This window comes from Poromitra crassiceps (assembly GCF_964638095.1).
Source record: "Poromitra crassiceps genome assembly, chromosome: 14".
Taxonomy (NCBI): Eukaryota; Metazoa; Chordata; class Actinopteri; order Beryciformes; family Melamphaidae; genus Poromitra; species Poromitra crassiceps.
Window position 1 is genome coordinate 37,315,974 of NC_139633.1, and position 14,873 is coordinate 37,330,846.

A 14,873-nucleotide genomic window follows, 5' to 3' on the forward strand; every position below is an offset into this window, starting at 1 on the left:
TCCTCTCTCTCCCTCTTGTCTCTCCTCTCTCTCCCTCTTCTCTCTCTCCCTCCTTCCTCTCCTATCTCTCCCTCTTCCCTCTCCTCCACTTCTCTCCCCTCTCTCTCCTCTCCTCTCTCTCCCTCTTCTCTCTCCCTCTCCTCCTCTCCCTCTCCTCTCTCCCTCTTCTCTCTCCTCTCCTCTCTCTCCCTCGTTTTTTCCACTCGTCGCCCGACGGGGTGAGTGTGGAATCTGGACGCTGCCTTTGATAGTAAATGATCGTGTTTGAAATGCTCTTCATGTTGTCAACCTCTCTCCCTCTTCTCTCTCTCCCTCTTCTCTCTCACTCTCTTCTCTCTCCCTTTTCTCTCTCTTTCCCTTTTCTCTCTCATCTCTCTCTCTCCTCTCCCTCCCTCCCTCTCTCCCTCTTCTCTCTCTCCTCTCTCTCCCTCTCCTCTCTCTCCCTCTTCTCTCCCCCTCTCCTCTCCTCTCTCTCCCTCTTCTCTCTCCTCTCTCTCCTCTCTCTCCCTCCTCTCTCTGCCTCTTCCCTCTCCTCTCCCTCCCTCCCTCTTCTCTCTCTCCCTCTCCTCTCCTCTCTCTCCCTCATCTCTCTCTCCCTCTTCCCTCTCCTCTCTCTCCCTCTTCCCTCTCCTCCTCTTCTCTCCCCTCTGTCTTCTCTCTCTCCCTCTTCTCTCTCCTCTCTCTCCCTCTTCCCTCTCCTCTCTCTCCCTCGTTTTTTCCACTCGTCGCCCGACGGGGTGAGTGTGGAATCTGGACGCTGCCTTTGATAGTAAATTATCGTGTTTGAAATGCTCTTCATGTTGTCATACTCTCTCCCTCTTCTCTCTCTCTCTCTCCTCCTCTCCCTCTCTCCCCTCTCGCTCCCTCTTCTCTCTCCCCCCTCTTCTCACTCTCCATTTTCTCTCTCCCTCTTCTCTCCTCTCTCTCCCTCTTCCCAAAGCAAAATCTACTCACCTTCTCTTCCCATTTTAAAAGTCATGTCTGTCCTCAGTGTGTGTGTGTGTGTGTGTGTGTGTGTGTGTGTGTGCTCTATTGTGCGCACACACATGCACACACACACACACACCACACGTGTGCACGTGCATGCACGCACACACATGCACACACAGTGAGTGTTAGGGTGGATAGTAGGCTATTCATTTTGTTTACTAATACCACATATTGGACGGACACACACACACACACACACACACACACACACACACACACACACACACACACACACACACAGGGTGAACAATGTCAACACATTTATTACAAAACAGGTTTGTAAACAGATAAAACCGTGTTTATTTAACATGTAACTCTGGGAAACGGTTCTAGAAAACATCAAAATGTTCAGCTTGGAACGATGAGATGAATCAAATACCAAATATAACAAAGATCAAAAGAAAGATATTTGAACCTGTACAGAGTGAAGCATCATGTCAGCAGCTGTGTTTGGTCACAGTGTGTTTCTCTCTCACTCTATCTGACACAGAGACACTGAGTTACCATCAGACCAGCCCAAATTAAACCCAGGGTACAGAGGTTCAGTGAAGCTAGAGTTGAACGTGTGGAGATGAATCAGTTTGTAGGAAACGTTGTAGAAGGACAGAGAGCCAGCAGGCCAGTCAAGATACACTGCGACTCTGTTAGAGACAGAGGAGGGGAGAGGTATGTCTGTGTTATTGTGCCAGGCAGTGTAACTGTTATCAGTGCACCTCAGACTCCAGGACTTTTCATTCATTCCAAGCACACAGTCATCACCCGCTAATATCCTGCTGATTTCTCTGTAAGTCACTCCTATATGAACCACTCCTTTCCTCTCCACCTCCCAGTAACAGCGACCAGTCAGACCATCTCTACACAGCAGCTGAGGCTCAGAGTCAAATCTCTCTGGGTGATCAGGATATGGCTGCTCCTCTCTCCCCCTCGTCACCTTTCTGTTGTCTTCAGACAGGAGGAGCTCTCTGTGTGCTGTGTTTGGGTCCAGTGTGAGTTCACAGGCATCTGATGAGACAACAAGACTCAATACAACAGCAGCTTCTCATCTAACACACCTGTTGTGTTGATCATTATTCTATTAACACATTCACTGCCAGCCGTTTTTTTTTTACTGTAGGTAGGTTCTGCCAGAGGGTTTTTTTGAGGATTCTGGCTCATCTTTCAAGACCCGAGGATTCTTTTCTGCTAAGATTTTGTGAACACACAATATCTCAAAAGAACTAATAGAATGTGTGCTTTCTCTGTCTACTGCATTAGCAGTTGAATACAGCATGGTTTCAGCGTCTGAAAAATTATTCAGAGATAAACGGCTTTTTGTGAAATTCGATAGAACAGTCACTTTAACCATTCATTTTTGGCATCAGTAAGACGTCAGACATCTAAACAATAGTTTTGAACAGTAATTTCCTCCATAACAGCAGGAAACCCCCCTCTGCTTCCAACTCCTCCCTCCGTGGGCGTTCTTCTTGGCTGCAGCGGCCGTGTCACAAGCTCGCTGCTGCTGCTGCTGCTGCTGCTGTGCCTGTCTGCGCGGCCGCTCTTTGAGGAAGTCTGGATGGACTCGCTCGCTTCTTGGAGTTTTGGTTGAGAGCTTTGATGAAGCTTTTGCGATTCTGGTCATATTTATGCTGCGTGTTTCAAAGTGTGTTCCACCCGTAATCTATTATGCAAATTTGCAATCCCGCACTGCCAGCAATCAGCGCGAAAACGAAAGCGTTTTCGCCAATCCATTTTCATGAGAATGGCTTCGAGGAAGCCATTCTCATGAAAATGCTTGCCTTCCTCTAGTCAGGAGAGCACTGTCGCCACTTAGTGGGTCGGTGGAATGGGTTGTAAACGTTCGGTGGTTCCAATAATTATATAAGAGATGTAAAAGGGTTAGATGCACATCCCACGGTCAAAAAAAAAAAATCATTTTTTTGACGGAGTAATACGTCATTGGCAGTGAACCGTTGGATTTTTTTTGACGGAGTAATACGTCGTTGGCAGTGAACGTGTTAATAACTTCACTCTTTATGATTCAACAGTTTCATTTTTTTGGCTAATTTTATTTTATATTCATTTATTGATTTAAATCAAAATAAAAGGGAAACCAACCTCAAAAAGGTAATAAATGTGTTGGCGTCCACGTAGTGCAGTGGTAGAATCCCTGCCTACCAACATGGGTGTTCCAGGTTCGAGCCCTGGTGTAACTTTACAGGCACATTTGGCCGTGTCTGCGGGTGGGGATTAAGATTAAGATTAAGGGCAGTTTTGTATCTATTCTTTTTTTATTGAGATAGAGACAGAAGAGGAGCTGTGTGTGTGTGTGTGTGTGTGTGTGTGTGTGTGTGTGTGTCTGTGTGTGTGTCTGCTCTGTATGTGTGCGCGTGTGTGCATGTCTGTGTGTGTGTATGTGCGCATGCGCGTGCATGTGTGTCTGTGTGTGTGCGTGTGCGAGTGTGTGCATGTCTGTGTGTGTATATGTGCGCGTGCATGTGTGTCTGTGAGTGTGTGCGAGTGTGTGCGTGTGTGTCTGCTCTGTATGTGTGCGCGTGTGTGCATGTCTGTGTGTGTGTATGTGCGCATGCGCGAGCGCATGTATGTGTGTGTGTGTGCTAGGGGTGGGAATCACGGAGTAACTCACGATACGATACGGTCACGATACTTGGCCCTCGATAACGATATTATCACGATACAGCGATTCTACGATAATCGATATATTCAGGGTACAAATTTAACCTACGATACATCACGATATCTGTGTAACTGAAGAGAAATAAATAGCCCTAAAAGGCAAGAAGCAGCTATTATGTATTTACTAGCAGAATTGACATGAACTCACTCAGAGTTTACTCACTCACTCATACCATTTTCGATACCACGGAGGAAAAATTACACATTAAGAGTCTTTTTTTTGGTTATTATTAAAACAAGAGAACAATGGCATATATTCACAATATATTTTGAAATTGTCTTAAGTAGTTAGTGGGGGGTGGGGATGTTCCAGCTTTCATGTTTCATGGAGGCTACAATTCCCTCCAAAGCCTCCCTCAAGCTGAGCTGCTGCCCCCAGTATGCTCAGAGTGTAGCCCAAGACAGCCCAAACAGCAGCTCTGCATGTCCACGATTCACTTCTAAATATCACAGTGTCTGCTATTTGTTACTGCCATCAGTGTGCCTCTTAGCCTAAACTTTACCAACCCCAATGAATCCATTCCAAATGAATCATCATTAGGCTCTGGACGCTCTGCTATCCCCACTGATTCGCTTACGTACAGACTGGTTGCTGTCTGTGTCAAATCATCGAGTAGCAAAGCAGGATAACTTCGACAATTCTGCACCAAAGAAGTTAAATCGATAAGAACTGACGACTGAGTTGTTCCCCTCAGTGGTTCCACTGCAACATCAAGGCGGGAGCGCTGTTGTAAAAAACAACAAAACAGGCTTCGTCTGTTGCCTTCAATACTCTTTGTCTGCTACATCCGGGTACCTCCACCGGCAATGTGTTTCACCTTCAATGTAGCTGCAATCTACAAGCAGGGTCCATGTATCAACACATTTCAAAGCCTAAATGTTAGTGGAAAGAGCGTCACTCCGACTGCATGGTTAACAAGTGAAACATTTGGTCACTCACTGTTGGTGAAGTGGTTACAGCAGCAGTAGTGGGATTAGCTAATGTAGCTAACAGCTGCTGTGTGTGTGTGTGTGTGTGTGTGTGTGTGTGTGTGTGTGTGTGTGTGTGTGTGTGTGTGTGTGTGTGTGTGTGTGTGCGTGTGTGTGTGTGTGCGTGGAGGAGGCAGAGGAAGTGCTGCTGGTATCGATAAACTTGATAGTGTAGAAAATGAGTATTGTATCCGTTTAAAATGTCGAGTAAGTATTTAAGTATTAATATTTTTGACAACCCGACGACCCTGTTTATCAAAATGGCTGTGGGGGAATCAGTTTCAAGATCCTGCATATTTTAATATAATATCAATACTTGGTGCCAGTGTCTCCCCCCTAGTGTGTGTGTGTGTGTGTGTGTGTGTGTCTGCTCTGTATGTGTGCGTGTGTGTGCGTGTCTCTGTGTGTGTATGTGCGCTAGGGTTGGCACGATGGACGATGGCATCGACCATCGTGATTGGCCGACCCCCCATCGACCTCTGAGCCTTCTACATCGGATCATCGTGATTAATTATCTGTTCGAAATAAATGTGTGCCGTTTTAATAATAAAAGAGGCCAAGTCCACTTACTGTGACGCGCGGGGGACGCGCCGGCGGCATTAAACAAGCGCACCCAGTTCAGTTCAGGAAAGCCTCCACTCCCCCTCCTCCTCCCCCTCCTCCGCTCTACTGCTTCTCTGAACAGGGGGCGCTTGTTTAATGTCGCCGGGGCGTCCCCCACGCGTGTCGGCTGTGTTGTTGTGAAAACTTTTTAAGACAAAGAAGAAACTTCACGTTCTTTCCTGTTTTCAACCCAAAGTGAGTACAAGTCTTCAACTGTGAATTTAACTCGCCTGTTTCCAAAGTGAAAGTTGGAATCGCTCCATATAGATACAGCAGCTGCGTTTCTCCAGCCATTCCTCCTAAACTCTTAACTTTTAAAAGTGGTTGCCGGAGTGGCAACCTGGCAGGAGCTTTTGGTTGCCCAAATAAAAATATGGTTGCCATTTTTGGTCGCCTTATATTTTGAGTAATAATGATACTATGCAGTCATAAGGAGGAACAAAGCCCCACCTTCCCCCATCACCCTGGGTGACTCCCCAGTCAACACTGTGGAGTCCTTCCACTTCCTGGGGACCATCATCAGCCAGGACCTAAAATGGGAGCTGAACATCAGAGCTCTCACCAAGAAGGCACAGCAGAGGATGTACTTTGTGCAGCAGCTGAAGAAATTCAAAGTGCCAAAGGCCACGATGGTGCACTTCTACACCTCCATCGTTGAGTCCATCCTCACCTCCTCCATCACCGTCTGGTATGCTGCTGCCACTCTCAAAGACACTAACAGACTTCAGCGCATCATCCGCTGTGCTGAGAAGATAATCGGATGCAACCTGCCATCCCTCCAGGACCTGCATGCAGCCAGGACACTGAAGCGGTCTCGCAAGATCATGGCCGACCCCTCCCACCCTGGCCACAAACTCTTTAAGACACTCTCCCCCACGGCAAGAGACTGAGGTCTGCCAAGACCAGAACCACCCGTCACAAGACCAGCTTCTTCCCAACCGCCATCAGCCTCACCAACAAGGCCCGGAAACCCCTTCCACCAAGGACCTCACTAACAACCCCCCCCCCCCCCCACACACACACACACACACACACACACACACACACACACACACACACACACACACACACACACACACACACACACAAACTCACTACCTCCTCCTAAACTCAACTGAACCCCCCCCCATAAAACTGAAACTCATATCTAATTTAATGCCTGTTTAACTGGGACTGTAAATTCATGTAAATTCCCTGCACATTAATGCCTATTTAACTTAGCCTGTAAATTTCATGTACATTCAATGTAAACTCTATTTAACTCCGACTGTAAATTCATGTAAATCCAACGTAAATTCATATTTATCATCCACAGAACACTTCACCACTCATGTACATATTGTATATATTTACTCGATTTGATTACACTTGCAACTTTGTGATTGTCTTTAGTTATCTTCCCACTTCTTATCTCTGTATATTGATGTGACCACTATGCTGCATACAGACACTAAGACAAATTCCTCGTATGTAACTTGCATACTGTGGCAATAAAAGTGATTCTGATTCTGATTCTGATAAGCCGGCTTAATAATGACGATGTGACAGAAAAGTATAATAGTCTATAGTATATAGTATAATAGGCCTATTCAGTGCGCGCACCGGGTGTAGTAGTAATAATTGTAGAGACCTCAGAAATATAGGTAAATGAGAAACGTGATAACAGTGTTTTCTTTCTTATGGGAAATGTGATTAGAGTGTTTTTATTCCAGTATGGGTGAATTTAATGAGAAACTACATTCACTGTGATGCTTGTTTTCTTGTGAATGTTCATTTTCCTATTTGCGCCAAGTTCTTATTGTTTGTTGAGTGACATGTTGCTAAGCCAATCGGGGATCGCGCTGCTGTGCTCTAAGCCAATGAAAAATGACTGGGGTGGGGCTAGGAGGAATCCGGAAAGCATACTAGGCTGTCACCAGTCTGGTCAGAGAGAGACACATGTGAAGACGTTTGGGAACTGAGCTGCGTGCAGTATAAAACAAAGTTTAACGTTTGGAGATAATAATATTTGTTGACTGAAATACGTCAAGGTATTGGCACAAATATTACTGTGCAGTCGAGACTCGTGTGCGTGTCGCAGTCCGAAACTCTTTTCTACAGTTTGAAGTGAAGCCAAGCCGAGCCGTTTTGTTGTTTTCATGACTAAAGTGATAACGTGCAAGTCTCGTAACTTACTATCAAGACGGACGTTTCTGCTCGAAATGGTAAATGGTAAATGGCCTGCATTTATATAGAGCTTTACAATCAGTAGATAGTCTACATTCACCCATTCATACACCAATGGCGGCAGGCTGCCACGCAGGGTGCCTACACACCATCGGGAGCAAGGAGGGTTAAACACAACGACAGCAGCTGGGAGGGAGCGGGGATCGAACCGCCAACCCTTGCGTCATTGGCCGACCCGCTCTACCTCCTGAGCTAAAGCCACTCCCCTCTTTTCGAACCCGCGTGAGGGACAGTCAGCTTAAATAACGCCGCAAAATCGCGAGAAGAGGATTAAAGTGGCTGGATCGTGAGTGGCCCACATATTTTCTTTGGGGTATTTTTGCACTATAAGGTAAATTAACACAAGGTACATTTGGAACTTTTATCTTATTATTGGGTAAACTTGAAACGTTTTTTGTTATTTTAAGATTCCTGGTATTGTGAATTTTGTGTTTATTGTGTGTTAAACCAATACAACACAATCTAAATACATTTATATTTGTTATTCCTTTTTATCTTGTTGTCCTGAACAATTTATTATTATTAGGTTTACACTTACATACTGATACACACATACTTACTTTTATTTCTGGGGAATACACATTTAGCTCATAGCGTTGAGTAATTCCACAGTGGAGGCACCGCGCTATTATTCATTTATTCAAGCCTGTAGCCTGTACTACGAAGCTAGTTTAATGCCTTATCCGAGTAAGTTTGAGTTTAAACCTGGTTTAGCCGTACTACAAAGCAAGTTAACTTTCAATCACCATGGCAACTGACGCTGCAAAGCTAACCTGGTCGCAACCAGGTTAGCTTCAGAGGATAAGATCAAAATCCATGAGAGACCCATATAATCGGCTCTCTGGAGTCACTCACCATTCATATAAGATCGCCATATGAAAAATAGATTGCAGTCAACTGAGAATAGAACAAGCAAAACATTCGTGGCTCTGTAGGCTACATAATTAAATTAAGCCTACTTACCACTTTATGTCTTAACAGCTCAACGATGCGTGGAGAAATATGATCACTATTAATCACCGCGGTGCATATCATGAACGGACCCTCAAATGGAGTGAGGGTGATATTCTGCTACATGCCAGAAAAGCCTATACATATAATATAGATATGGGATAAATATGGGATAGCCCCAATACTAAATATGCAGGCTATTCTTGCATCTTTCAGCTGGAACTGTGTCCTGTAGGCTGTATGCCAATATATGAGCAAAACTAGGCTAGTTTTTATCAATGATAACTATGCCCGCATCGTCTCAATTCAGTTCAGCAGTTTTCTCTTTTATAGTAGGCTATTAGGCTTTATACTAGGCTATTTTATATATGAATTATTCGATCAGTGCAACCACACACATGAGTGATAGAGATCATTATTCATTGAGCATGCGTTTCTAAATCTATGGTCTAAATAGGCTTACAGATTGTGGAAATGTATAGACTGAGATTACACATTTACATTTGTTGCTGCTGTATCAATGCAGCTGTATCAGACAGAAATCGCTGATCAAAGTAAATCAAATGACTGATGTGAATACAAGCTGCTGCTTTAGACAGCCCTTCAGCAGACTATCCAACGCGGATTTTCATTCTGACATTAAATCGCGGATACATTAAAGGTCCCATTCCGTGCAAAAGCTGTTTTTACTTGTAAATGCATATATACTGCTGTCAGCCCTCCCTGTAATGAGTGGTCACACGCTCAGAACTGCCACAGTTGGATTTGTCCCTATCCAGCGTCCCCCTGCAGTCTCCTCCAAGCCACACCCCCAAACGCTTCGTTTGCCCATTCGTTTGCCCAGAGGGGAATTGGGACGTCACTAGCTTCCTCCTGCATACTGCGCGGGTCTCTCTCACACAAGCTACCTGCACCATTTAGTCTATAGCCACAAAATTAACACTTCTAGCTGGAGCGACGCCAACTGTACGTGATCCAGCAACTGCAGAGGTGCATTCGGTAAGTCTAGGCATTTTGAGATGTCCTCTTTAGCGTAGTACCGTTAAGTTAACGATAACTCGCAACCTAGCGTGCTGGTCCACAGACGCTAATCTGATTGGCCGCTGGGAGCCTGGGGCGGGCTCTCCCTCAGCGGCCAATGGGAACTGTTAAGCTTAATTTATACTTATTAGAAAGTGTCGCTCAGCACATGGTCGCAGACGAAAAAGAAAGTGTCGCTCATGGTGTTGCATTTATACTTCAGAAGACGTTCGCCTCGGTTCAACGGTCACGTGACACTCGAACGCTATAAGCAGCTGCAGACAGCCAAGAGAAGAGAGGGAACGAAATGCACAGTGAAACCACCTTGGAGGCAAGATGTAACGTTCTTGGCTGCAGCCGCATATAAACAGCACACAACCAGACAACTCACCTCCCCTCTCTGGGAAATTGGTCACAACGTTCTTTGTGATTTTCACGAAGTCATACATCAAGGACAGGCTGATAAAAATAGCGGGAACACGTTCATTCATTTCAATCGAGCTTAAACTAGCGGGTGGACCCCAACCAAAACAAGGAAGCGCGTGCCGTCTATATAGCCAATCAGACTTGCGCGATACTATGACGTAGTCAGCGACACTAGACATTTCACCAGGTAGCAGACACTGCTCGCAGACACTTGAAAGTGTCGACTCAAGTTCTCATTTCTGTCGGCGACCGTTTCAAAAGTGTCGGCAGACGAAGCATAAATTGGGCTTTAGTTCTGAATATATTATAGAAACAGGCCATTCTTGGGAAGCGACGAGATGAGGAAGTGAGAACTCCGTCACAACAAACGGGGTTGCTATATTTTCGACAGATTAATCCAGAATCATGTTTTATGGACCAGAGACACACGTTTTTAAGAGGTTACAGCTGCACGAATTGGGACCTTTAAATATCCGCTAAAACTCTGATCATGCACTGCGCTTTCATTGAACGAGGAAATGGGTGTGGAAATGGGTTTGGGCGTGGATCAACTCAGCTGTTCATAATGTGATTGGCTAGCGCACCTCTTTCGCGTGGACGCGCGCCTGTGCACGAGTGAAAAACGTGCGCGTGCACAGGCAGATCCCAGATAAAGCCAGCTTCAGTTATCCAGTAGAAAACCAGCGTCGTAGTATCCTTAAACTAGATAGCTTTGATCCTGTTCAGTCAAACCAGATCAAAGTGACAGATCGCGGGTCTGTTAAGATAGCTTCGTAGTACAGGCTACTGAACTGACTCTTACTGATAAATAGGAGATCTAGCCAGCTCAACACCAACAGCTAGAAACTCAGGATCCTGTTATTGAAATGATATACTTAGGCCAGTATAACATCCAGCTCATTCTAGATACTGCTGTGTATGTGACTCTGCTGGTCAGAGCCTACAGGGGGCAAGAGGAGGTTACATAATGATAATAATAATAATAATACATTTGTGTAATTTTGTTTTCTAAACAAATCTTAGTTATTTTTTGTTTTTATAATGCATTTGCACTGAAAGGATTTGTTTAATTAATATTTGTGAACTTTCATTTTCATATATTTTTTAGCTGTTATTGTTCATATTGTGCTTAATTTATTAATTAAAAGCGTTATTTATAATGAAGTAGCCTATGCCTCTCATTCATGTTCATTCAGGGATACTATGATGACAGTGGTTTGGGGCCCCCACTCTAAGATTTTGCATGGGGCCCCAAACATTGAGATATATATGAATGATATCTCTTTTTATGTCGATGGCCCCAAAAGGCCCAGAAGCGGCCTTGGCCCGCCCGCTCTGTCCCCGCCGCAATCCCTCTCTCTCTCTCCAACCCGATCTCATGGGCTGCGTACAGTATGTATGACACGCGGGTGTTTTCTCGTGGAATACTTTCAGCGTGCAGTTCAGACGCACTTCGCCTCGTTACATTAGAAATCTAATATGCATACTTTGCAGTTAGCCGCGACGCACAACTATAAAGGGGCTCCCCTACCGCTGTAATCAGGAAATTCCACACAGTCTGCGGTCTTACTTCTTCTTCCTACATTCACCAATCTCAAATGAAAGTACACCTTTGAGCCACGGCTGTTGTCTCGGAGCACGCTGTTTGTTCCTTCTGAAATAGTCCATAGTTTACGAGTAGGTGTGTTTCCCCTGACACGGTTGTCCTCTTTTTCTCAAATGCCATTGTTTTTTCGTGCAAGCGGTTCATCTGGTTATTTGTCAGTCGAATCATCTTTCTTGCTGGTTCATTTGTGATGTTGACACCACACCAGGTTAACGTTAGTTGGGGCTTTCACACAGCCAGACAACTTCTATCTGTTTGGCCATATCAAACGTATGCTTGCAGCTGAGCCGGTGTGCGCGCAGCGTCTGACCTGAGTAAACACACCGCACGTGTCTACTGGGTTCCTTCTGGTAATTAGCAACATCGTTCCCATTGTAACAGCAATAAAATGTCAGCGTGTCACTCAAGTATTAAAAAATATTTATTTGGTGCATATTTTGCTGTTTGCTGCTGTGCTCATTTTTTACATGTTAAAACGTGGTTGCCACTATGGCAACCAAAGGCCAAGAAATGGTTGTCAATTTTTTGGGTTGCCCGGAACCGGGCATCCGTTAATGTCGAGCCCTGCTCTATGTGTACGCATGTGTGTGTGTCTATGTGTGCGCATGTGTGTGTGCCTGTGTCTGTGTGTGTGTTTATGTGTGCGCATGTGTGTGTGTCTGTGTCTGTGTGTGTGCGTGTGTGTCTATGTGTGGGCATGTGTGTGTGCGTGTGTGTCTATGTGTCTATGTGTTGTGCGTGTGTGTGCGTGTGTGTCTATGTGTGGGCATGTGTGTGTGCGTGTGTGTCTATTTGTTGTGCGTGTGTGTCTATGTGTTGTGCGTGTGTGTCTGTGTGTGTGTGTGTGTGTGTGTGTGTGCATGTGTGTGCGTGTGCGTGTGTGTGTGCGTGTGTGTGCGTGTGTGTGTGTGTGTGTGTGCGTGTGCGTGTGTGTGTGCGTGTGTGTGCGTGTGTGTGCGTGTGTGTGTGTGTGTGTGTGTGTGTTGGAACAGAATCTCCTCATGCATAATTGTCTCAATCAATGGGCAGAGTGAGATGGTTTGTCTTTTCTATGATCTTATTTCTTATGGTTTGAATAATGTCTTGTGTGAAGCACTGTCTATGTGTGTGTGTGTGTGTGTGTGTGTGTGTGTGTGTGTGTGTGTGTGTGTGTGTCTATGTGTGTGTGTGTGTTAGGGTTTAATATTTTTCCCGAAAATAACCCTGAAGGGTTAAAGTGAGCATTTATGAGAGATTTCAAAAATATCGAGATATATATCGTGTATCGCGATATAGCCGAAAAACATTGCAATATTCTTTAGAGGCCATATCGCCCAGCCCTACGCCAAGCATATTTCTTAACGGCCAAAAAAAACAACACATTTTTGTGTCACGTATACGTACATCTACTATCACTAACAGTAACATTAATACTAATAATTCATCTGAAGACAAACACTAATGCTAATAACACCAACAGCACAACACTATAAGACAACCAAAATTGTAGTACATTTACAGTAATAGGCTAATACTAACATTAAACTACAAAACTACAGCTATACAATACTAACAGAGAGAGAGAGAGAGAGAGAGTGAGGGTACTGTTGCACCTGGGAGGCAGCAAAGGGGTTAATTGTTTTCAGTTGAGAGAGAGAGAGAGAGAGAGAGAGAGAGAGAGAGAGAGAGAGAGAGAGAGAGAGAGAGAGAGAGAGAAGGGGGGGAGAGAGGACCGTCGAGCGACAGCGTGCATGAAAGTGAAGCAGAGTCAATACAGCTGAAAACTACGTAAAGTTACCAGAAGGAGAAAGACTCCGTAGGTGAAGTACACGGGACAAAACACCACAACGGATACATGTACACTAGTACTAGTTAACTGCTTGACCACTCGTGAGGGCGCAACTGCAACGAATGTAGGAGAGCGGAGGAGAGTTTGAGAGACACGCAGTGTGGCTGATTCGTGTGTAGCGGTGTTTGCTCAGCACACAGACACACACACACACACACACACACACACACACACACACACACACAGCACACTTTGCTGTGTGTGTGTGTGTGTGTGTGTGTGTGTGTGTGTGTGTCAGAGTGTTAGAGAGAGAGGAGCGCTCAGCCCCCACCTCTGTGAAATTCAGACAGCAGCAGGCAGATAAGAGGAGAGGAGAAGCCACAACACCAAAGTGCGACGGTGAAAACATTACTCGCCACGTGGCGGACAGACCCCTGATCGTCACTCGCCAAAGCTAAAATATGCCCGCCTGGCGGGTGGCGGGCTCTAATTTTGGGCCCTGTGTGTGTCTATGTGTGTGTGTGTGTGTCTATGTGTGTGTGTGTGTCTATGTGTGTGTGTGTGTGTGTGTGTGTGTGTGTGTGTCTATGTGTGTGTGTGTGTGTGTCTATGTGTGTGTGTGTGTGTGTGTGTGTGTGTGTGTGTGTCTATGTGTGTGTGTGTGTCTATGTGTGTGTGTGTGTGTGTCTATGTGTGTGTGTGTGTCTATGTGTGTGTGTGTGTCTATGTGTGTGTGTGTGTGTCTATGTGTGTGTGTGTGTGTGTCTATGTGTGTGTGTGTGTGTTAGGGTTTAATATTTTTCCCGAAAATGAGCCATACCGGGAAACGGGAAATTAAGACCTCTTTCCCGGGAATCCGAATTCATTTTTCTTTTTTTTTATACATCAAGGAGAAATATACCTATTAGTTCCCAACCTGACGAATGTATTATTTGGTGCCATTCATATTAATTAACTAAGGCAAAACATCACAATTTAACTAACTTTTTAGGCTGTTTTTAGTAGGCTGCACCTATATAGGTATTAGGCTATATAGTGCCGTTAGGGTTTATATAATTCACCAATCGCCTGGATTGACGTATGAATAAATCCTGTAGTAGCCTAGGCTAAATATTTTCTTAGAGAGTTGTGGAAACTGCCGTGGAAGGAATGGAGCCGTAAACGCGTCGATCAGCCTGTTTTCACGCTCTTTTACGCACAACATCAATGCTGTCTGATACCTGTCAACGTGTGCTTTTATATGGGCTGCTGCGCTGCGCTCTGGCGGCTGCACTGCTCGTCTTCCAGCCGTGCCCAGACATCTCCATACCGCATACCGGAGCCCGGCTGTATCAGACTATCTCCACCCCTCTGTGCACGGACATCGCCTACAACCAGACCATCATGCCCATTGCCCAACCTGGGGCACACGAACCGAGGACGCACGGCTGGGCTGATTGTCGTTTTCACCGCTGGTGAAGTTTGCACGGTGCTCAATCGCCGTCTCGTAGGCTACTGCATTAACGGTCATGACACAATCCCCTCAAGCAAGTCAGAAGTGTAGAAAAGAAAAGAAACATCGTGGGCTTTGTGTTTATTAGGCTATGTTGTGCAATAAGCTTTGAGTCTGTGTTCCACCGGCGCACAGCGCACAAAGGCGCA

General features: G+C 45.3%; 1 protein-coding gene across 2 annotated transcripts in view; it reads right to left on the bottom strand.

Annotated features, from left to right (window-relative positions):
* Positions 1-1,272: 1,272 nt before the first annotated feature.
* The window catches only part of LOC310789558 (NLR family CARD domain-containing protein 3-like), a 708,349-nt gene continuing 694,748 nt past the window's right edge, over positions 1,273-14,873 (bottom strand). For both annotated transcript variants that reach the window (XM_083651196.1, XM_083651197.1), the window contains one exon: positions 1,273-1,992. In XM_083651196.1, the coding sequence (XP_083507322.1) occupies positions 1,463-1,992 (530 nt within the window). In that variant the 3' untranslated portion in view covers positions 1,273-1,462. The remainder of the gene's footprint in view (positions 1,993-14,873) is intronic.